The 24,737-nt window shown below is 40.6% G+C and overlaps 1 protein-coding gene across 1 annotated transcript; it reads left to right on the forward strand.

Annotated features, from left to right (window-relative positions):
* Positions 1–8,447: 8,447 nt before the first annotated feature.
* Positions 8,448–24,415, forward strand: valopa (vertebrate ancient long opsin a). Its single transcript, XM_069689877.1, has 5 exons — positions 8,448–9,152; positions 11,154–11,364; positions 16,314–16,431; positions 17,733–17,966; positions 23,617–24,415. Exons 1-5 carry the CDS (start codon positions 8,789–8,791, stop codon positions 23,851–23,853), a joined length of 1,164 nt encoding a protein of 387 aa, XP_069545978.1. The 5' UTR covers positions 8,448–8,788; the 3' UTR covers positions 23,854–24,415.
* Positions 24,416–24,737: the final 322 nt, after the last annotated feature.

The following is a 24,737-nucleotide window of genomic DNA, read 5'->3' on the forward strand; positions in this document are numbered from 1 at the left end:
AGTTCATCGTATATGTCACGTAAGATCAATCTGCCTGGACTCACGTATTAGCACCTTTTTTAAATGATGATCGTAGCCGAACCTATCAAACATGTCAAGACTCTAATATGTTTTCAAGTGATGTCTAGTAATATCTATTATTTAGTCTGTGAACAAATGAGTCCAGTGAGGTTTCTGGTACCTTCAGGTGATTTGGCTGTTTCTTGAAACACATTACCTTTAAACCCTGGTGCTTTCTGTCATAAAGAGGAAGTTGTTTTTTGTCCCCGGACAGACTCACTGACATTACATTTTTGGGTTTAATTTGGTTTCACAAAAAAGAAGGACTTTTTGAAAATAAGTTTAGTATTCTTTCATTTGTGCAACAGCCAGAAAACCCACTATTGTTTTGTTCCAAAAAGCAAAGTCTCATTGTTCAGAAAAGTAATACCGTGAAGCTGTCACCGGACACATTTACGTAGTGCCTTTTATATTCCCATCAACATTGGTTTAAAGCCCAACAGAATAAAATACCTTAATTAAACACCTCAATCAGAATAAAGAGGCCCAAACCAACTGCAGTTTTAATATGTTGCAGCAGGGTTGTTTAAATCTTTTTATCAACCAAAAAAAAAGAAAAACTGGACTTAGTAGAAACAGAATACTTTCTGTGCATCTGGATCCATAAATCTCTCCACCAGTCCACACAAGTTGGTGAATGATTGACACATTATCGGAAAATTGTGCTTCTATTTAAGGTTGGACAATTCCAAAAGTCCAAAACTATCTCCCTCCCATCTTTGAAGCTGACCTTCATTCACTTGTTTCTGGTCGTAGGAGGAGGCCGGGTCAGTAGGATTACACCTCACATAGTTCAACCACTAAGAAAGGCTTTCTTGGTCTCACCTTCTCCGCTTCATTGCTTCCAGTAGCAGTAAGTATGTGTTGTGTGCAACAACGGAATAGCAACGACTGTGCTGAACAGATGACAGATATTTATCTTCAAAGAACTGATCAAACACAAGATGCATTCATCCTTTTTGCGCATGTCACATGGCTGTTTGGATTAAAATGGCACATGTGAGCACTGGACCGTGGTAATCAAATCCCATACAAACAGTTGACCTGAAATCTTCGACCAGAATACAAAAAAGTGTGTATGGGTTTCTTTTGTTCATGGCAGTTATATTAAAGGTAAAGGCTGCTGTTTTTCCTACTGAAGATGTAAGTCCTAAAAAACAGATCACACATACAGTATTTAGTTTCGTTTAATAAAATAAAAAAGGAAAATTCATACCCTAAAACAGCTGAGCAAAAACAGATCAAGCTGTTTGATCAATCAAACAGATGTAAAGCTTGTTTGTGTCTATTTTCAGCCACAAATTACAGCACATTTGGTGCACTATTGAGTATTTACGGCCTTAAAGTCAAGCATTGTGGGATACAGGTAAAGAGTGCTCATGTCTCTTTGGTACCATGTCGCTCATTGATGTCTTTGTAATAGTTTATGGAGAACATTAAAGCTCTAATAGGATATATCAAGAGTTTGGATACACAGACAATAAGTAGTATAGCATCAATTCACTGTTGGTTAAGAGATTATCACTGGACTGATTCTTTAATGTTCAAAATTTTATGTGAAAATGAGGGATAAACTTGTCGCAACCTGCACGTCATTATTTTTCTTTTACTTGGAAATATTTAATACTCTGTATATCTGTATATATATATACATATATACATATACTGTATATTTGTGTGACACACACACACACACACACACACACACACACACACACACACACACACACACACACACACACACACACACACACACACACACACACTAATATGTGTATTCAAATGAATAAATACGCATCTGCTGCTCCACTCGTCCAGTCGTTCCCTCTGCATGGATCTCCCTCACATTCTGTGCTTTCGTATGATAATAATAAAGTCCCTTTGTCAACATATGAACCATCACCCAGAACACATAATTCCCACTCTCTTTAATAACAAAGGCATAATCTGTTGATACCTGGCAACAATAACCCTAAACTAGCACAAGTAAAATGTTAGATATAACCTTGACGACCAACATCTGGGACACAGTCCTTGCTCCACTGTCACATACAGTACCAGTCTGTTTGTAGATTTTCAAAGTGAGTATATAATGTTGAGATGGGAATGGCATGGATATTTTGTTCAGAGTGAAGGCTGAAATATTTGTTTGTTTGCTAGTTGCTGCAGACAACCCTCTGCTTTGAAATCACAGTACACAAAATCCCTTTTTATTTTTTTATTCGACTTCTAATAACCAGACAGGTCCGTGAGAGAACTTTAAATACACCACCAATGCTGCTTGAATACACAATTTCTTAAAAGCTACTTGTATGTTTTTGTATGAATTTGTCCGTGTTTCTGTCTCAAATATTTCAGTTCAAATCTCAGGATGAGACTGTATCAGTGCATCTGACGGTATTTAGAAAGCTTTAGGGATACATTTTACCGCCAAGTCTCCAAACACTACACATCATCGAGTGGAGGAACGGAGTGCAGCACACATGTCCAGACTCACCTAAATAAGTCAGAGGATGCTATCGCACCCACGCTCACACACTCACATCAACACAAAAGCGTCAGAGCTCGAGGGTGTTTGTGCACGCTGCAGCGGATCTGGAGCACAGGAATTGAAATAAACAAGGCCCATGAGGACAGTTTTGCTCATGTCCACCAGGGAGAAACAGAAGAAGCTCATAATAAAACCTGGAAATTAGAAATGAGCGCTTGTGTCTCACTGGCTGAGTGAGAGAAGCCTTACAAGAGGAGCCCTAGATAGCATGGCAGGAGACCAGTTTGTTGAAGATGTCGGGGCTCTTGGAATGAATTATGAAAATTATTACAATACTATTTTTATATTATTGGTATTATATGGAAAATAGGTTTTGAGACAAGGCTGCTCAAAAGCTAAATTTATGTGAATTTATGAGGAAGCTGCCCCTCCCCCTTTACCGCGGGTCTCCAATCATTTTTCTCCAAGAGCTCATCTAACAAAATGAATGTGGCCGAGAGACACTCATGTTGGTGTTATTTATTCACAGCTTATCTCCACCTAAACCAGCTAAAGAGGCTTCTTTTGTGTGAATATAACATATAACATCCAACACACGTTTTTATCAAAACATTTCAAGTTTAGCGGCATGAGCATGTTTTTTTTTCTCTGGATGCCCTTCTTGACATTTTCAATGTTTCAGTGTCCACATATCACTATATCACATAACTCCCCTTCACATTCCCTGCATAATATGATGTTCACATGCATGTGTTACATGCTTTTAGTCTTTTCTACTGGTAGTGCAGCTCGGTATCACACCGAAGCGTGTAATATACCTGCCAGTCCAGAAAATACCATGCCAGTGACACAATTTGCCTCGTCTAGATGTAAAAATATGAACGCATATATGACCAGGTTCTAAGAAGGAGGTCAGGTGATCAAGGTTATGTGTCGAAGTACATAAAGTGATACAATCAATGTATGAATCTCAGTTTAATGACCTATGTGTTTCTATGCCTCCTAATATATTTTCCACCTTTCATCTGAAAGTTGATCAACTTAAGTTCACTCTTATAAAGTCATCTCAATAAAGTAGTGCTCATTGGTAGTGAATTACAATTTATTAAAGAAATGACAGTTTGAGTAAACATTTTGGGCATTTAGACTGATGTCCTGTGGATGCAGGAGATAAGACAGGAACCCCTGAGCCTGGATGCTGGAGGTGGAGGGGCAGAATATGCGGATTTCAAATATTTTTTATTTGTGGAGCACCATCACTAAAGACAGGGCACTTAAGACAGGGACCCAACAATTTAATGAATGATTGCTGGAAGTAAAAATTCCCTTTTAACAGGAAGAAGCCTCAGACAGAACCAGGCTTAGAGGATGCTTCATTAGGATGTGCGCTAATTTAAATGGGATGTCAGTGAATTTAAAAGCGGGTTTACCAGGGGACTTTATGTCATCAATTGTATTATTCTACAAACCTTTAGCGAGTCACTCAGGAATTGGTAGGGCCTGGTAAATCCCAAGTGATGGGTTGGAGACCTAAAACTTTTTCTGTGTAGATATTTCTCTATAACTTCTTAAAACAAACAATCGTCGCCAGGATTGGTCAGTTGTGTGAAGCACTGAGACAGGGAACCAGGCAAGTGTTTCCAAGGAAACACTTGAAATTACAAATCAAAACTCTAATAAATAAAATTGTGATATATATTTCCATAAACATCAGTAAATACTGTATGTCACACCTTGTGAACTTGGAGGTGTCAGAAAATTCGGAGGTCCTGAATAACTTGTGTTATTCAGGACTCACATGGACTCTTCTTGTAAACATGGTAAACATGAACCCATTCCAAGCAGCACAAAACTACACAATGGATGTGCTATTGTGAAGGGGGCCTTTTTAAAATGTATTCTGTATCTCCAAAATATAATGTAGTATAAGGTCCCTTTGGCTTTAGAAGTAACACTCAATTACTGATAAAGCGAGTTAGGTCAAACATGTTTTAGTTTTTTGTTTTTTTGTGTGTAAATGAATGAACCTGTGATGATGATGATGATGATGATGATGATGATGATGATGATGATGATGATGATGCCCAGAAGTGTATCCTCAGTTTACCTTCTTTTACCGTGAACGTCATGTTTGTGTGGCGTCTTAAAATCAGCAGTGGGATCAGAAACACACAGCAGGGAAAGCACAGATGTTACCATACAGCTTTAATTGAAGCTGAGGAACACAATTCATTCCATTACTCTTTCCATAACCAATCCCAAACTGTGGGTGGCACATACAAATTACATTAATAAAATAAGTTCTTCCAAACATCTGGAATCAATTACTCTTTTTTTAATCTCAAAATGACAGTGAGCTTCTTCTATTTGTAAATATAATATGAAATTTCACTGCATCAGTTTCCTACCAGCTACTCAGAAAAAACATCAGAAAAAAAGCAAATTCACATTGTACATATGAAGATGTGTATACTATATGCTTACATTTTCAGACATTAAAGTGTGTTTTTCAAAGTTTAACACAATTTAATGCATGTTTTCAAGTCACAATTTGATCCCATTTTAGTCCCAAGTGTCTGTGTGTGTTTATGTGTGTGTGTGTGTGTGCGCGTGTGCTTGTGTGTGCAAGGGCTTACCCCCTGTTCCACCACCTCCACGCTATAATGGAGTGCCAATGGAGGGACCACTAACTTGTCCATTTCAGGTCTGTCCTTCAGTTGCCAGAGCTTCTCTTGATTTCTCCTTTGGGCTTACATTCCCATCCAATCCCGAGCCTTCACTAAAATAGCTACACCAGCCAATTCCACAGGCCACTGACCTGGTGGAAGCCCGGTAAACATGTAATGTAGCCGAGCAGAATAAGGTGGAATTGTGTTGTCTGACAACAGAAAAAGGTGGAACAATCTGCTGAAGAAAGCATGTGCCACAGTTCATCTTTTGGTGATTATATTGAGCATACAGTTGACATTGACATCATTGAATTACAAAGTTAGCTGGTCCGTATTCAGGTAAAATCACATGTCAGGTGTAATACAAATCAGTGCTGCTGCACAGCGAATGGCGTCATGTTTAAAGAAAATCCCGGAAAGTATTTTCGCAAAAGTTGGAATTAATCTGATCTTTTGACTCTTTGAGCAAAGCACAAGGTTGAACTTGGCAATGACGCTTTAAAACACCTGCCAAACAAAAGCATTCATACAGAAGTCTGGACAGATTGAAAAGGCAATAAATCCTCATTTACGTGCTGGTCACTGAGGTGTGACAAGCTGGCTTCCATGAGAGGGAACTAGATCAAAGACTGGGCAGAGATGGAGACAGCGGGAAGGTGATTCACCTCGGAGGAAAAGTTCTGTGCCGACTTGACCTTCAAGTTCTGGGTCTAAGTTAACATGAGAGTGGAATCTGAAATATAAATGTCATGTTTGTATGAATGAATTTGCAACTAATCTTTAACTCCTAATCCTTTTGAAACTCCTCATCCTTTTGAATCTTCGTGGCGTGCCTGAAAGTATCATCCCTGAATTACACCGATGAAATGTCAGTAGCAGCTTTTTGCTGTGCACCTTTCTTGTGATATGACTTCACCAGTTGTTTTCTCTCCAACCTCTGAACTCTAAAAACATCTTTGACAGTGGCCTGTACAGGCAGTAATGACTAAGTAAGTACTGTAAGTAAAGTTCATTTAATATAGCACCTTTCACAAAGTGCTTCACAACAATAACAGCAACATAAATGTTATAAATATTAAAAAAGAAACCAACAATCATAATGAACAACAATAACAAAAAACACAACATGAGGCAAAAGCCAATTTGAATAAATGTGTCTTCAGTTGTTTTTTTTAAGGCTTTGAACGTATGTCGAGAGGAAGAGTGTACTACAGAGTTGAAGCCACGACTTCGAGGCACGATCACCTTTAGTTTTTAGGCAAGTGCGAAGGACAGCCAAGACCTGAGTGACCTGCTGCGTGGCCTGACCATGGAGGGCTCCATGTGTAGGGATTATTCACGAGACAGTTCTTCAGTATCATACACACCTACCACTAGCACTAGATATTGTTTGTTTGTCTTGAAATAAAATGTTTTGGACAGCTGTAGATAAGTAGTTAGAGAGACAGGTTTGGGAAATGCTGGCAGGTCTCTAAGTAAGAAATGACCTTTCCTCTCCTTAACAACCGAAACATATATTCTCTTTGTGTGACACTTGGACAGAACCTCTTCAACATGCTGCCCTCTGGAAGAAGCTACAGGTCCATCAACAGACTTAGAAACAGTTTCTGTCCATGGGCCACCAGAACTTCTAATTTTCACCAACATACAGTGATGATATGACGAATGTTGTCATCTGCTGAACCACTTCGTACAACATTCTCGATGCAATAATCACTTAAGTGCAATATTTTGATATATTTCTCAATTTTTAAGTATTTATTATATCTTTATATTTCTAGGATATATATATATATATATATTTTTTTTAAATCTATTTTTAACTATCCTACGTTCTTAAAAGTGTATTGTATTTCTGCACAATGACAACAAAGGATTTCTATTCTATTCTATTCTATTCTATTAATACCAAGCTGCAGTTGAGGTCCCTAACTGAAAGCAGTGTGCTGTGGTTTCAAGAAATATAGATATAGCTAATGATTATTTGGATTGAGGACTAGAAATATGGCATTAGCAATAGATTTAAACTATTTCCCAAAAACCTTTCCTGACCATTCTTCATTCCCTAAACCCATACTTTTGAAGATTTTAATAAAAAAAAGGTTTATATTTCTTCAAAGTTTATTTAAGTTTAACTGTTAACTTTTTAAGAGATGATCTGACGTGTCCATGTTTCTCACATCTTTTCATCCATTGAAAATGCTCACCCAGTCCAAACTTCCCAAACTCTGGTGCAGCCGTATTGTGCAGCTGCAAGGTGCAGAGCTAAGCAAAATGCTGTATATGCTTGTCAGCCATCCTATAGCTTTAAAATCAATGGTAACCTAGGATATTCAGTACATGGATACAATTAATCCATTTCACTGTTCATTTGTGCTTTGTGAGTTTATCAAACAGAAGTGAATGACTGATTACTCTTAAGTTTGCTTTCAATTTGCTCTTCACAGCAGTAGGAGAATCACAGAAAAGTTAATGAAATTATTATTGAGAAGGTGGTTCTGGTGATATTTGAATGTCCCTGTGTGCATGGGGGTCAGTCTAACATAATCAAAGCCCAGAGTGTCTTGTGTTAGTTGACCTTTCTTATGACACATTTAGCTGCAGCAAATTATGCTGATGATTGTAGTTATCAGGCAGCAGGCAGACACAAGCTTTCAAGTTTGTGTCACAACTACACCATGAAGACCTGCACAAAATACAGAAACTTCAATCTGCAGCTGCACAAAATACAGAAAGTTAAGATGAATTGACGATCACTCAAAGACGTTTTCATGCATTTTCTGAATTTCAGTTCTACACGGAATGTGTAAGAGGTAAAAACGTGTACTTAATTGTGATAAATACAACATGCCCACTGGCCCACTGGCCAGTGCTGAGTGCCTAATTACGCATGACTAATACATTTCCCACTAATAAGGCAAAGTCACCAGATCTCAATGCGTCATTTGGCACCGCAACTAAAAATAGAGACTCACTCGGTATATTAATCATGAATGGGAGTGATTAAATGTTTGTGGTAAAATGACAGAGTAGGATCGATGGCAGCTACATGCTGCTGGAGGGTTCATGCGGAGTTCGCGCCCAGCTGGGAGACTTTGTTGACACAAGAAGAAGCGCGAATAAAGAGGACGTCCTGTCGCCTCTCCTGGAGGGCAGCAGTGCTGCCGGAGCCGCCTATATAAAAGCTTCCAAGATGCCGCTGAACGGTCATTCATGCGCTTGCGCTCCTCAAGACATCGTCTCCGACAGCATCGTACAACTTCTGCACAGCGACCACTCAGCTCTCACATGTAGACTGACGTTTTCCAACGGCGACTCAGTCAAACACATCCAGCGGATTTGTGCGTCTCCTCGGCGCTTCGGATTTTAACACAAGAACTTTGTCAAAGAAGAGTCCCAGAGCGCACGGGAGGCTCCGCGCGGGCAGTGCGTTTAACGCAGACTATAGTGAGCGCGCCTGTCCCGCAGTGAGTCCACTCGAAGTTGTGAGTATGAGAAAAACAGACCAAACGGGATTTTGTCTCGGTTAGGGTCACCAAGCAGGTAGCCGACAATCTGGGCATGGGCAATGGATACCTTAAGTCTGTCAGTGAACGCCGTGTCCTACACCGTGGCAGCTGAACTCTCCACCACCGATGATCCGTTTAATGCACCCATCAAGAACATCGCGCCATGGAACTTCACCATCCTGGCCGTTCTCATGTTTGTGGTCACCTCACTGTCTCTGACTGAAAACTTCCTGGTCATGTTTGTCACTTTCAAGTTCAAACAACTCAGACAGCCCCTGAATTACATCATAGTGAATCTGGCCATCGCCGACTTTCTCGTCTCCCTCACCGGTGGAGTAATAAGTTTCCTGACAAACGCCAGGGGTTATTTCTTCCTCGGGAAGTGGGCTTGCGTCTTGGAGGGGTTTGCTGTTACTTTTTTCGGTAGGTTCAACCTCTTTCCACTTTTTTTTTCTTTCACTGTAATTGCAGGGAGACATAAATACAACTTCCAGAGCTGTAGGTGTTAGTCGGAGCTATATTGCAAAGATCGATGATATCTGTAAAACAACTCCACATAGCATTTTTTAGACCTCAGTCAGCCTTGACTTTAACGCCTGTTCATAAATTAGAGCATCTGGGACGCATCACTCTTCTTTACAAAGTGGTGTCAAAATAAAATCACTGAGAACACACTACTTTTAAAATAATTTGGAAATACTACAGTCATACTTTATGAACATTAAGTCAAATTAACAATTTGTAGAGCATAACAAAACATAGTTACTCGCTTAAGAGGGATTACACAGTCTTTTTCGATGTGTGTGTAGAAAATATATATATATTTTTAACTAGCTTTAATATTTAAAAATCTACTGCACCCTTTAAAGTTCAGTTATAATCTCAGCCTTGGGACATGTGGCTAACTGAAACACAAGAATTGGACATTAGTGTGTGCAGAATAAAACTATTTTTGAAACTGTTAAGGAAACAAAATCACAGTTGATTTTCTGTCAGATTCTTAAAAAGTGTGCCTGCACTGTGCTCTTCTGCTGCTTTTTGGTGTATAAAACCAGATAGTGGGAGTCTTTAATGAGTCTCATGACTTTATGAGAATATTATCAAATTACTGTCGACTGAAAGAGTTGAACTTGTGTTGCTTTAATGGTCCTTACTGTGAGTTACAGTATCCTACATGGGTCTTTGCCAGAAGTGAATTACACTGTGTGTTAGCTGAGGCCACAGGACATAGACTTTATATACTGATAATGATGCTAAACAGCTACAAAAAGTCAATGACTTCATGTACAGTGAATACTCCAGGTTTATGATGTGCTGTATGGATTAACTGCAGGTCTGAGGGGTCAATTGCTTTGTATTATTACTGATTAAGAAGTGTGTGAAAACAAATCATCTCGGGGCACAAAGTGTTTGAGCAAGGCTGAATTTAGTTTCTATAAAATGCAAAACCGGCCCGCCACTAAAACAAACCGTCTGACATCATTTGAACCGAGAAAGCCGTGCTGATGTATAATCAATATGCTCACTGAAGTGAGGCTTACATCTTTAAGGGGCTTGTAGTGAAAAGCCACTAAAATGCTTGCCTGGACAGCTGTTTCAGTGATTGACAGCTGTGTTGTTCCTCTCGCATATGTGTGTGCGTGTGTACATGTGTGTGCGTGTTGGGACGTAAGTGTGAGATTTGAAAACTCATCCAGCTCTTCCACCTGAGCAATGCTACAATTAATAATCTGCTCATGGAGAGAATATTTTCTGTTTGTTTCTATTTTTAGTTTTTCTCCGTATATGCGCCTGTGCTTTACAGATAACTACATTAAAACTGAGCGGATAAAAAAACACCCTTTTGATGGGTCAGTTTTCAACTTTAAAAAGCTACATAACCATCTCTGTGGATATTGGTGTTAATGTTTTATTTGTGAACCTTTCTGCAAGAGGCTCTCGTTAAAATGCGTGTGATAATTGAGCATCCCAGTTTTCACCCCTTTAGTTTTCTCCTCTCCACTGAGTCTAAGCAGGCAGACACAAAGAGAAGCTGACTGGGGAGAGATAGGTAATTAACCAGTCTCTGAGAGTGACTTATTACCACAATTCAAATCTGCCCATTTTAGCCCATTTGAAGGCAGCCTAATGCCGCCATCCTGGATCATTAAACTATTTCTAGCAACAGCGCAGCCACTCTTACCTCTGTGCACTGCGCAAAACTGGGAGATTTTGTCAAAATTTTTGAAATGTGGTTCCACTAAAGGGGAGAAGTTTCCATTAAGAGATTACCACTGATGACCTCTCACACCCTGGTGGGGAGCAAAAAGAGGTGCAAAGAGGAGAATAATTTCTTCACAAATGAAAAATGTGATTTTCATAGTTATAAAAAAAACAAGCTCCTTGACTTGGTGCTGTGTTTTACCTCGCTGCTGTTTGCCTCAGGGATCGTGGCCCTCTGGTCGCTTGCTGTTCTCTCCTTCGAGCGTTTTTTCGTGATCTGCCGGCCCCTGGGGAACATCCGCCTGCAAGCGAAGCATGCCATCCTGGGTCTGCTGTTCGTCTGGACCTTCTCCTTCATCTGGACGTTCCCTCCAGTGCTGGGCTGGAACAGATACACCATTAGCAAGATCGGAACCACCTGTGAGCCCGACTGGTGAGAAACAAGCATTTTATTATCTACACAAACCCACAAAGATCTGTGACACTTTAATCCATGTGACAACACGGAAAAATGTTTCTTAAAGGGTCAGTTCACACAAATCACTAAAACCCATTTTATCACTTAATCACCTCATGTTGCAGTTTCCTTCAACCTGAGAAAATATCCAATAAGAACTGGAGACAGCGAGGTTTGTCGATTATTTATTGCTCCTGGAAAACTGTTAATGAAGCGACAAGTTGCTCTGGGAATGTTTCAGATGTGATTTTTTTGTGTTTGTTTCTGCACAATTTAAAGTCTCCTCACTCCTACCACTGAAGTGGCAGCACAAGTTTTAGAACATAATGTCTCAATATGTAGCCACAAAACCAGCTCGATGGCAGGATAAGTAAGTGCCCTGGTTATTTGGGTGAAGTGACCCTCAAACAGTGAAGACGGTGGCTTTTTATTTGAGCTCCAGTCGTGCACTGATGCAAAATAAATAGATGTATTCATATTAATAAGTGGTTTGTGAGTCACAGCTGCAGACTTCTGTTTTGACCTCTTTGAGGCAACATAAGCTGTGAAAAAAATACTGGTGTATTATCACCTCATAAAGCTGATATGGCTAATGTGATTGCCTACTTACACATCCAGTGGAATCGGAGCAACGCTCGTACATTTAAAGTCACGTTTCCAGCCGCCTCAGTAACGTAAGTCCAAATTTCACTCCTCTTTTAGCTCAGTTTTGGTCTCTTCGGGAAATATGTAGCTTTTAGCCCCTAAATTCTCCTCTTCATCAGCTAATCATTAATTGTGTCTGTTTGATGCTGCCTGTTGCTGCTATGGAAATGAAGTAGCTTTGACTGAGCCAAAACCGTGAAGTTGTGGGTCGTTAAACCAAAACAATGATCCGAAAGAGGCTAAAATGCTCCGTAGAGTGTAGTAGGAGAGCAGCAGAGTGATAATTCTCTGTGGGTCTGTCATCATGATTGTGTTCACATGCACTTACTGTATGTCACCTGAGGGAAACATATTTATGGCATTACATTAGATCCTGTGTTTAATACATTTATCCCTAAAGCAGTGAATTATAAGTGCTCAGAGGCACCAGCAGTGATGAACTTCTGATCACGAGCTCACTTCAATAACCATTACGCATTGTTAGCATAAACATGTGTATTACGGCCACTTAAAATCATTTAAAACTTTGATCTCAGTTTCAGATGTTAGCTTTATTCTAACTTCAGTGCTTCAACCTAAACTTTAACCCCGTCATAACCCCGTGTTCATTTTTCTCACCGCACAGCTTCCACACAGACAGATAAAGATCACAGACATTCTACACTCAGCCCCGTGTAGAATAATCCATATTAGCTCATATTGTGCTAATATATCTTATGGAAAATGTCAAGAAATGAGTCTGCTTTAACCTTGGCCCTCACGATGCCATCTGGGTAATGCTATTTAGCCGCTTTGATCAAAGGCGTGCAGATATGAAGCTGAGTGTTTGCCTGGAGCCCTATAGGAGAACCGCTGCTCAGATGAAGTGGGGAGAACGAACGGTTCAGACAATACAATTAAGAGATCACACAGATGACCCGATCCACCTCTGGCTGAACGCAGCATGAGTTCTAGCACAAAACATTTGGTTAACAGCAGGAATTGGAACAGAGCAGGTGTGTGAGGTCCAGACTGTTGCCACATGCAGAGCCTGATGCATTTTAAAAGCCTGATTTATGTGCATCTTTGTATGCCTGTAAACATGCAGATATTGGGCACTGGCAGGCCTCTGAATGTTAAAAAGCACAAGTGCACGGTTTTGAAGGATTGTGCAGGAAAGGTTGGTGTCAGTGAATTGACAGTAGGTGTCTGTGCCCTTGGTGAGAGGTCTGGATACGGTCTACTCGCTTGCATGCTACTGACTTTTAAATCTTTCTAGTGCTGTCGTGTTGTGTTATGTTATTACGAAGACACAGGTGGAGGTTTGCAGCTCAAACCCTTGAACTTACTGGGAAAATCTGCACGTGTACAACATATGAGTAACCCTCTAATTTGTGCTTATTGTATTATCATTATCATATTTTGGTAGGTTGGCCCGCTACTCAGTTTCCCTGTTAAGCGAAGACACCACCATAAATTACATAACTTTCTTTGTCTTCAAGCAAAAAAAGGCCTTTTTTTTTTTTGATTTCTTTTTTGTTGTTATGTTGCTTTTATTATATAGACGCAGAAACGTGGGATATAAAGCAGGGGAATGACATATAGTGAAGGTCCGCCTGGCCGGTAATCGTATAGCGGACTCACTGCTGACATTTCTGCCCATGTGGTATGCACCCTAACCATTCTGCTATCAGGCCACCTAAGATGCCACAATCACTCTGATTACACTGAAAAGACATTCTTCATCTGCTTATACTTGATAGACGTATCGTCCTTCATAAAACTCTCCGTTACTCCTAAACTCTGAGCTGCTCCGTCATTCCTGGGTGTCACAACAGACTGGCGATGTAAAATAGAGGCTGTTCACAGGAAGGGACAGAGTAGACTCTACTTCTTGAGGGCGCTTAAGTCCTTCACTTCAATGCGTGCAGCCAGATGTTGCATATCTTCTACCAATCTGCTGTTGCAAGTACAGTGTTATTTGCATCCATATGTAGACACAGCAGCATTAGAGCGCCAGACCCAGTGAGCTAGCATTTAAAAAGAACCGGCAGGGACTCCTGAAGCCTGTGGAGTTTCGTCTACATCACAAGAGTTAAGGTCACTGCAATTTGAACCTCAGCAAATAAACTGGAGGAACCTGGAAAAAAGACAATCAGATTAGTTAATTTTCTTCAGACCAGTCAGTCAAACCCTAAGCAGGCCAAAGCGGTTTCATTTTGGACAGCGGTGTTTATTGTGGTGTCGCACTGTGATAGTATTTAGACAGAGCAAAGGAGATTTACAGACAGAACACGTCACCTTCTTAACCTGCTTGTTTTTTTAATGGTTGTAAATAGAACTTTAATTGTTGTAATCCACAGACAGAAGGGAAATGACAGGGAAATAAAGGGCCAAAAGGAGAGAATTAGTAGGAGTAAACAGATGTTTCTACCTTATTATTGTGAAAGCTTTGACTCACTATTAAATGTAAATCAACAATGCTTCGTTTGTGTTTTAACAGCGAGCACCTGGGCATTGTCCCATGTCCTTTACACACTGTAGAATTTTTCATGATCCGCTATCTGTCTGTCTGTCTGTCTGTCTGTCTGTCTGTCCCCCAATGATTGTATTAAAACTGACCTCCACAAGAAAAATAAAACTCTCCGTGTTTCCATCTGTGGAGCAGCAATGTGCCCTCCTGTTTAAATGAGGAGATTCACTGTGACAGTCGGACAGGCTGGTGAGAGAAAGTAGAGCACCAGCTGGTGGTGAAAAGCCATTCTTTTAGCTGATTTGATTTTTGGGTTTGTTTGACAGAACTCTCTGCCTAGAATTCACCTCCTAGAAAAGTGATAGTTTGTCTTGGAGATTATTTAAATTATGTACGGCTGATGTGCAGAAAGTGGCTCATTAAGTTCCTGAATCTCAAATCTCTTTGGCCTCCTTACCAATAGACGGAGAGACCGGGGAAACTGACTTCTTTAGTTGGTCCAGTGTATCAACTGAGTGAATGATTCAACATTTCATTTCAATGAATAATTAATGTATTTTTATAGACCTAAAAGCTGGTGAAGTAAAAATGCAACCGGCAACCCATGAACCCATAGACCAGAAACTGAACAAACTAAGCTGTGTCTTTTGGCTCTACGAGGCAAACAGATCAGCCAGTTCTGACAGCTGCTGTTGCAGCACCGACACTGCTCCGTGCACGTCAAGCTATATCATTCCTGAGTAAGTCCCAAGTTTCTTTACAACATCAAGACCTGAGTTGTACATGAGTTTTTGTGACCACTGGTCTGGCACAGTTGAAACTTGAGCAGAGAGCGCACATTAAAGTTTGCATCAAATTTTTGGGGAACAGAAAGTTCTCTGGTTCTGCAACGACTTGTTCAGACCGAAAAAGTCCTGGGATTGACACAGGAGTGTACGTTATATTCATATCCTGGCTTCAGGGGCATTGAATGTAGAGGGAAAGTCTGAATGATTCAGGGGCCCACAGCTGCACCATTGAACATTAGAGATCTTTACATATTAAGGGCCTCAAATGAGCTTCTGTCACAGGGCTGATAATTTCTAGTTGCACCCCACAACTCTCCTGATTCCAAACCAGAGTAAGACATTTGTCTCTATAATTTTATTAGCACCATTCTGCAAATTCAACAATCTGCGTAAATGTTGTATTCTTCATGAACTCGCATTCTGCACGTGTCACGTGGCAACAAATTACCAAGAAATTATTTGTGAATCAACACCACAAATGTGACCTGAGCCACATTTCCCTTGTTCAGGAAGAATTAAAATGCACGCAAACACATACACACTCACACACACACACACACACACACACACACACACACACTGCTCTGTCTGCCAGGTAGATCCCTCGACAGTAATATAGAGCTGGTTTCATTTGAAGATGGTGGCTGTTCTTATGGAAATTACATAATTAGAATAAATTAGTGGCCTCCGGGCCTCTAATTGAGTCAGAGATTTGTCTCAGCTGTGAAATTTCCCTTTTAACTGAAGCTCAAATGAGGTGCAAAACTGTTGTCTTTCTCTCAAGTTAGATAAAAGCCTCTGAATGTCAAAATGACATTTCACAGACAGCTCATTGCTGTGAAATGATAGGATTGTTAGCCATTTTGTTCTTAAAGGGACCTTCAGGTAGGTTCAAACGGTTCGTCTGGCTTGATCTTACGATGTATCGATCCAGATCCTGCTTAACATCGATACAACTCTGTTAATATCAGTTTTGTAATGCTGGATTACTGCTTGTTTCAAAAGTGAATGTCAAAATGTTCTTGTCGCTCTATAAACAGGTATTCAACCAACATGAGAGATCACAGCTACATCATCACTTTCTTCTCCACCTGTTTCATTTTGCCTCTCGGACTGATATTCTTCTGCTACGGGAAGCTACTACGGAAGCTTAGGAAGGTCAGTTCTTACACTAATCTACTTTTAAGACATTTTGTATTTGGTGTGCTGTCATCTTTCTGTCATGACGGGAAAATTGCTGCTTAAATGAGCTCCACTGTGTGCGATAAATGAAAGGTATGTTGTTATACTGCTTTTTTCCAAAATTTTTCAAGGATAGAAACTTTGAAGTCAGCAGCAGAGGCCAGAAGGAAAGAGTCTGACCCCAGAAGTGCACAGATGGGAGGATTATAATCAGAGTGATGCAAATCCACTAAGTCAGATCAGTTTTCTGAAAATATTACCCTGATTTCAGGGAATATTAGGAATGTCTGTTCATTGCAGCTGACCTTTAATACGAGGGAGGATCAGAAAGTTCCAAGAATGCTCCTGTTGCACGCAAACGGGAGTGCTGCACTGTAATAAACCCTGCGAGTTAATGAGAACTGAAGTACGTCGCTTGATCAACATCAGCACCTGAAAAACACACATTTTTGTGACTACTGGACTGTGCATTTGCAATGTCACTATAGATATGAGCACAGAGCTCACATCAAATTTTGGAGACCCTGGAAATAATTCAGAAAGCCTAAATCAATGAAACAATGAGCTGTGCGAGGTGTTATGAGGGGCATTTACAATTTAACAGGGGCAGGACATGACTGTGACGGAAGAAGGCCCATCAGGCAAGGAGCGCAACCAGTGAGGGTGTCTTTCACGCTCGCAGGGTTGTTCACCATGAATTTGTCCCACAGAGTCGGATTGTCAATTCAGAGTTCTACCGTGATGTTCTGATGCGTCTGAGCGAAAACATTTGGTGCAAACAACCCGAACTGTGGCGCGATGGCACTTGGTTTCTCCAACATGACCACACACTCCCTCATGGCACATTGAAATTACAGAAGTTTCTTGCGGTGGTCACAACAACATGTGTAACTCGGGTGCTGATGTTGATCAAGCGATGTAACTTGGAATACCTTCTCACAAAGGTTATAGCTTCCTTCTGGTCCGTGCACGTTACAGTGCTGCGCTTTGTTTGTGTGCAACAGGAGGAGTCTCGTCTGTCTGCATGAATGTGACTGGACGTTACTCTTCAGCTGATAGCCAAGCAGCTGGTAAATGATTAGGAAGTATTAATAAAACAGGTGTAACTATGCAGACGACTTGCCAAATAAAATATATTCATCTAGCTTATCTAGCTGAAGTGAAGCAGTGAAACTGAACATGTTTATAATGTCTACAATTTTGCTATTGGCAACATGAATTAGTAAAATCCTAATAGATTAACTCTTGAATAATTTAAGATTTTCTGCTTCCACCAGGTATCTCATGGTCGTCTGGCCACTGCCAGGAAGCCCGAGCGGCAGGTGACCCGAATGGTGGTGGTGATGATTGTGGCCTTCATGGTGGGCTGGACGCCGTACGCGGCCTTCTCCATCCTGGTCACAGCTCATCCGACCATCGAACTGGACCCCAGGCTGGCGTCCATCCCCGCCTTCTTTTCCAAGACAGCTACTGTCTACAATCCAATCATCTACGTCTTCATGAACAAACAGGTAACTTCTCATTCTCCAGCCAGTGGATCACATCTTTTACTTTAGTCAGCAGGGTGAACACTTATTGATTCGGCGCCGTCAATCAGCTGCTGAGTTCCTTCCTGGAGACACATCGCTGCTTTATGAGCGGCGGATGAAAGCTGCTGTAGAATACTGAGATGTTTTTTTTTTTCCAGTTGTTGTTGGGTGTTAGCCTGTCTCTCAATAATGCATGGCGAATGAAGAAATGAAACGTGAAATCCTCGGAGTACAATTGTCCATGCGTGGCTTTGCTAAAAAATACATGACACATACTATGGCATTCTCGAGCAGCTTACAGTGGTGAGATGGCTGATATTTTTTCATGGCATTTACTTTGTTTAATTTTACATTAATTACATTACATCTAGTTCTTTTTCTCAGTGTATGTCAGACACACTCTTCGGGTAATCGTTATTGATTGTGCAAATATTGACTGGGCCCATCAAGGAAGAGGGATTTAGTTCACCTTTTTAACACATAGGCTACATTTTTCAGCTAAAGTCTCTGCATGTTTCCTTCTTAGTTACGTGTGATGGTATGAACCACAGTTAATTTGTTTTTGCCAGTATTTTTTCTGCAAGACGATCATTCTTTAATCGGAGTAACAGTTTTAATGTTGTGAGCTGACACTTGTCTCACACAGTGAATCCACAATTTAAATAACTGGATGTAGAGACTATTAATTGGCACTTTCTAATAGGACTCTTTATTAGTGTTTACTTAAGGTATTGGCTGGAGCTGAAAAGGTTTGGCATTGATAACACAGACTAAACATCGCTTGTAGAGCCACTCAGAAAACAGATGCATCTTATGATCTGCAGTATGTATTGCCGAACGTAACCTTCCTTTTTCTGCACTTTAATGGACATGAATTGATTTATGAGTAATGCAAATGTAAACACAGGTGACATATAGTATAAAGAAGCATGGATGTATGCTGTCCACTTTACATTATATCTCCCCCTGTAGAATTTGTTTTCACGTGAACAGCCTGCAGATAAAGTGGGATGTCAAAGACTAGTTGTTGATGGTTTAATCGGCTTTCACACACAACACACAGACAGGATTCTTTTCAATGGTGAATATAAGCTTCGCAGGAAGATTTCAATGCAAAGTTGATGTGTAAATTTTATTTTGAAAAAAACTTCATGGATAATAATTTTCTTTGTGATATCTCAGTCTTTATTGCCGTTTTATGATGCAAGTGTCTGACTGCAGTTGTTCTCAACTAAATAGTTCCTCTATGCAGAAACAGAGGTCATCAGAAAAACACTGACATGAGTACATTCAGGTCTGATCCTCGAATGATAGACTCACTACCTTTAGTTCTTCTGTATCTCTGGTGAACATGAGCAAGCTGTGTCCAATTTACTGGTCACATCTGCGTTCTTTAACTCCCACTGTCACCTCTGTACAAAACTGGACTGTGAATGACTAATTACACTTACTGTACATAATATGATACTGAGGTCTCCTAGAGGTCTTTAACAACCTTTTCATGTTAACAGCACGTTGTACTATCGTCTCTCAGTGGTTCGGATTGTACATGACAGGTTTTCTTTTTCAGTGGGATTCTTTACGGTGCCGCCAGTTCAGTGAAGATTACAACTGTCAAGGCCAGTTATGGCAAACAGGATTAAATATGAGACTTGCCAACAGTAAAATTGAAAGAGATCTATTTTCAGAAAGTTATTCTTTATAAACTGTATACTTGTTTGGCACAGCACCTATCAGTCTTCTGGAGGAGCTGCCTGTACTCTGCTGTTAATCTGATCGCGTCAATTCTGAGCAATTCTCACTCTTTGAATTGGTCAGCTAGTGTCTCCACTTAAACTTTGTCTGGATATAAATAGTTGCAAGCAGGCAGATTCAGGTTTGGCTGGAGCTCTGAGTGCTTATAACAGTCAGCTGATCGTGATCTCTCTCTGGGTTACATAACAAGGTGTGTTGAAACAGTGGGAAATCATGGGATTTTCATGATGCGTGACGACTGTTTTGAGTCAAACTGCCTCCAGTGATCTGAAAGGTCGAAAGGCCAAAGGTGGAAGAACCTTCTATGGATCGCTGCAAATAGTGTTATTTAGAAATTAATTTCACAAGAGACTTTAAAAAGGCTTTTATCTCTCAGTTTCCAAATAATCATTAGAAAAGCAAAGCAGACATCTAAAAATAAAGCAGGTAAGAATATAAAGTCTGGGCTGTCTTGACAAGATATACTTAGAATATGAATTTATGTTTTGTTCATTGTTTTTGGCAGGAAGAAAAATCTTGATCCATAATTAGAAAATAAGCTGCTTTTCTTCTTAGTCTTGGTGCCACAGAGCAGCCCGGTACCATGACAAAGTTTGCAATACACCTTTCACTCCACTAAAGGAGATTGTGTACGTGTTATATGTTGCGTCGCCTAGCAGTGAAAAATCATGTGTCAAGGTTCGGGTTGGTTGGATAAAACAAACACAGGACTTTCACCCAGGAGAAAAGTGTCAATCAGTGTCTGTGAGAAAGCAAAAGTAAGCATGGATTTTATTTCGGTAATTTAAGTATGTTACTTACATTAAGCAGTGTTTAACTTATGTTGCGAACGTTCAATAATTTATGCGACATACACAATGCTTTAGATTTCCTTAAACCTGACCAAGTGCTTTTTGGTGAGTGAACCTTCTCACGCTTAATGCCTGAAACACACTGCGTGTGTGGCGTGTGCGTTACCTGTTGCTGCGCGGCGTGATGTCATTTCGGCACCCATATTAACAGCTGAAAGAAGCCACTCTTTTTGCATGAGACCCGCATCTCACTTGTGTCTCACGCCTCGCGTGTGTGGTCCATCGTTTATAAAATAGAACCGAGGCCTAGTTTTTTAAGCGTGCCACACGCAGCTCCCAGCTAAAATACACAGGGAAACATTCTGTAATCACATTTATCCTGTATAATCATAGCGAAAACCCAGTGTAGGCTCCAATTATATCATGATAACACTTCACCAGGTAAAGGGCAGGGTTTTCTTAGCTGGTCTCTGTCTCCCTCCCTCTCTGTATCACTCCTCTGTCTGGGTGTGCGTGCCTTTGTGTGTCTGTGTGTCTCGCTCTGAACGAAGGTAAACACAAACCACGTGTCTGCTTTTTGGTTCCAACTCATCACTTGTCAGACCTAAAAAATACTATAATTATGGCCATTATGAAAGAGAAACTCAATGATTCAATGGTAGGACCTACAGCCGCAGTACCACAGCTGAAACGCAGCCGGTGCAGATAAATACACACAACCAAGCCGCAGCTGAGCAGCGCATGACAGGTAACGCACACGCCATGCAGGCGGTGTGTCCCAAGCGTAGCAAGAAAAAACGCCACAGCTTTAGCCTTAAACTGCAACAACACAGATGGCTGCAAGAGGTTGGCTCCAAAAAGCCTCTGTTTCCATAGACTGCCCTCTTATGAAATATGAAGTCAATCATTTTTTCCCACAAATTATGTTGGTGTTGTTAGCTAAAGTTACCCCTTGTTATTAGTTTTCTGTTGGTACATCTGAAAATCATCCGGTCATTAATCAGAAAATAAGCCTCAAAAAGCCGTAGTTTGTTTGATTGACAGGCCTGTGGTGCAGTCAAGTTTCTGCTATCGGTGGTATCTTCCGGTTTCCAATTAGATCGAGTCAGATCCACTGCTTGCTCTCCCCCACCTTGTCCAAAGCACGTCTTGCTCCAAATGCTCTGAACCAGCAAGATAGCGACAGACAATGTCCGAACTTGAGGCTTTAAAACGTCAGTTCACAAACCAATGGGTGACGTCACTTGATTGCCGCTTGGTTTCAACATTAATTTAATCCAAAACAAACCTGAAAAGCTGCACTACTCAATATTTTTATATCAACAGTAGAACAGATGACACAGCCTCTCATGTAATAGTTTTGCTTTTACATCCCACAACTTTACTATATTCGTTGACATGCAATGACCTCATCTCAGCCACAAGCAGCTTTTTTTTCACAGAAAAATTCTGATAAACCAACAACAGTCTACCTGTCCAGCAACTATTCTAGTTTGTGAGCTCTTTATATGCTACTCTATTCACATAGTGTTCTCTTTACAAACCTTAGGGATTTACTCTTAAACTGTTTTAAAGAAGCAGATGGAAGAAGCTGCTGTCGCTGTAGAGAACTAATGTGTGTCAGGCTATTCATTTTTCCATTAAGATGACATTTTATGACCTTATTCTCTGTGCAGCAGTGTTTTAAAAGCTATTGTTTTGTTGGAGAGAAGCATTGTACAACTGTAAGATGTAAGGGGTTTTCCAGCATATTATAAGTCCCAGAGTGCACAGCCATAGACTGCAACACGGCAGCCTTCTGCTTTTTCATGAGATCCGAGGTAAGCGGAGGTGTTATTGCCACACTTTGAACAGCATTACTGGTTTGAAGTTAGGAGGCTTGCATGTCAGATTAGACGGGTCATTAAGGGTCAGGAATCATGCTTTCTCCCCAGGACTTCACAGAATGAGAATTTAAACACTGAAAAAGGTCAATTAGTGCTTTTAGAGTTAAAGTAATGTGGAAACCAATGATTGTGGGGCTGTTAGCGAAGACGTGTTGAAAATGGCTGTGTTCTTCCAAGAATAACCGTTGACAGGGCGTCATTGTCACTGCCATTGTGTGTGTCTGACAGACAGGGCAATACAGACACAATTTTACACTGGAATACAGGGGGGTGGATCTGAACCAGGAGACATTATGCCCGCCCACCTGTAGGAAACCTGACTCCATGCTTGGCCTGTCAATCAAACCAGGCATGCCCTCAAATAAACTGCTCTTTGAGGCCAAAAACCTAATTAATCACTAGTCATTATTTTCAGCAGGACACCCAGAAAAATCATCAGAGGAAGTGGATTTAGCGAATGACACCATAATAAATTGTGGAATAATGTATTGGCTAGCGGCCCTCTGTGGTACATTGCACTTTAAGCCACTTATGCACTGGCTTCACTTTTCAGACCCTGAGACTGCGTCCATTTTTATATGCAGTCTATGGTCGTGGTCTTAAGGGTTGTGTTTTCAGTGAGTCACATTTGAATCCATTAAAGGAATACCTGAGTTTGTGTTGCTGAAAGTTAGATGAGCCGGGAGGCAATTACCGTAGTTTATCATAAAGATTAGAAACGGAGGGAAAAACTAGTCTGGCTCTGTTCAAAGTCGAAATAAATGTATACCTTTTTGCACCTTTACTAATTGTGCTGTACTTTGTTTTTCACTGATTTGTCTGTGTACAGATGAACCTAACGTAAAATTAAGAGTTGATAGTCAACACTTCATTTACAAAAGGCCGCTGGTTGTGCAGCAGTGAAGCACAAGATAAAAACACAAATGCGTATGAATATATCATAAAAAAACAAGAGAACAGATGATAAGTTAAAACACTGAAAATAAGTAAAAGAGGATTTTATGTAAGGTTGGATTTAGCATCCTGACTTGACTGTGGTCACCTATTCCTCACACAGTGGTATTTTCTCTTTCATTTTGCATTTCCCTACATGTTGCACTATTCCTTTAGGTAAAATGTATTATAATATCTGATTGCCCTAAAATGGAAATTCAAACCATTTTAAGCAAACTGCTTTTTATTCTCTTGCTTTCTGTCCAGTTCAGGAAGTGCCTACTCCAGCATTTTGCCGGAATGGGGTCCATCCCAGAGAGCAACATGAATCAGACATCAGACCGACCCGGAATTACTGCCGAAAGTCAAACGGGAGAAATGTCAGCCATCGCGGCCCGCATCCCCGTGGGTGGCACCATGTCGCCCAGATCCGACGACTCTCCAACTGACTGCGGCTCGTTTGTTCAGCTTCCCATCCCGGAAAACAAAGTGTGTCCAATGTAACAGTAACCCCATCCCGATAGGTGTTCTCTTTCCGTGAGAGTGCATATTGACCTTCTGTAATCTAGCTCCAATGTGTTTCAGAAACTCTTTCAATGTCAACGGAGGTTGAAAAGTTTTGTCAGTTTCTTGGGGAGATGGAGGGTTTGGTGTGAACTTTTGAAGAGTTTCAGAGTTGTTGTTTTTTAACTTTTGTTTAACATTTCACTTGCAAGAGGACAGACACAAAACATAAAAAAACAAGTTTTGTGGTTCAGCATGTTTGAGTAGTTTGTTCACATTTTGATTAAAAAGCTCATCAGAGGGGACAAAAAGACCTGCGGAGACATGTACGCTCAGAGCTTTATCCGGTATATCCTGTAAATATTTGCTTGCCAGACACTCCTTTGTCCTCGAGAATGCCTTGGATGTTCTCTTGACCATCATTGCACGCCTGCTCTTGTGTCAAATTAGAGGGCACTTGATTCAACTAGACAGCGTCTGCCTTCATATCCCAATGAAAAAAGGGACTGCAAAAAAACACAAGCTTTGACATCAGTTAGTTGAGGGCCAGCCAGTTTTTTTTTTTTTAAATACCACAATGCATCCAGCCTTTCATCTCGTCCTTTGAAGTCCCGCGATGGCGCCTGCAGAGAAAGCGTTGTTTTTCTATGCTGTTTCAGTATTTGCTTTGGCAACGAGCTTCAGTCATCTCTTCTCGTCAAAAGGACGGAGCTGTTTTCTGAATTTGGATATTTTTTACTTTAGTGTATCCCGCGTAGATTAGATTGGGTCAAAGCTTTCATCTGTAGTGAAGATGGTCAACGGGACTTAGAGATGCCAGTCTCCTGTTGCCTCTTGCAGATGTAGGAGGACAACATATTTATGAAGATTCAGTTGGGGAACAA

The sequence above is a fragment of the Brachyistius frenatus genome, unplaced genomic scaffold, assembly GCF_029030835.1.
Source record: "Brachyistius frenatus isolate BFR_SWC_R1_liver_20210118 unplaced genomic scaffold, ASM2903083v1 Contig_8, whole genome shotgun sequence".
NCBI classification, from domain to species: Eukaryota; Metazoa; Chordata; class Actinopteri; family Embiotocidae; genus Brachyistius; species Brachyistius frenatus.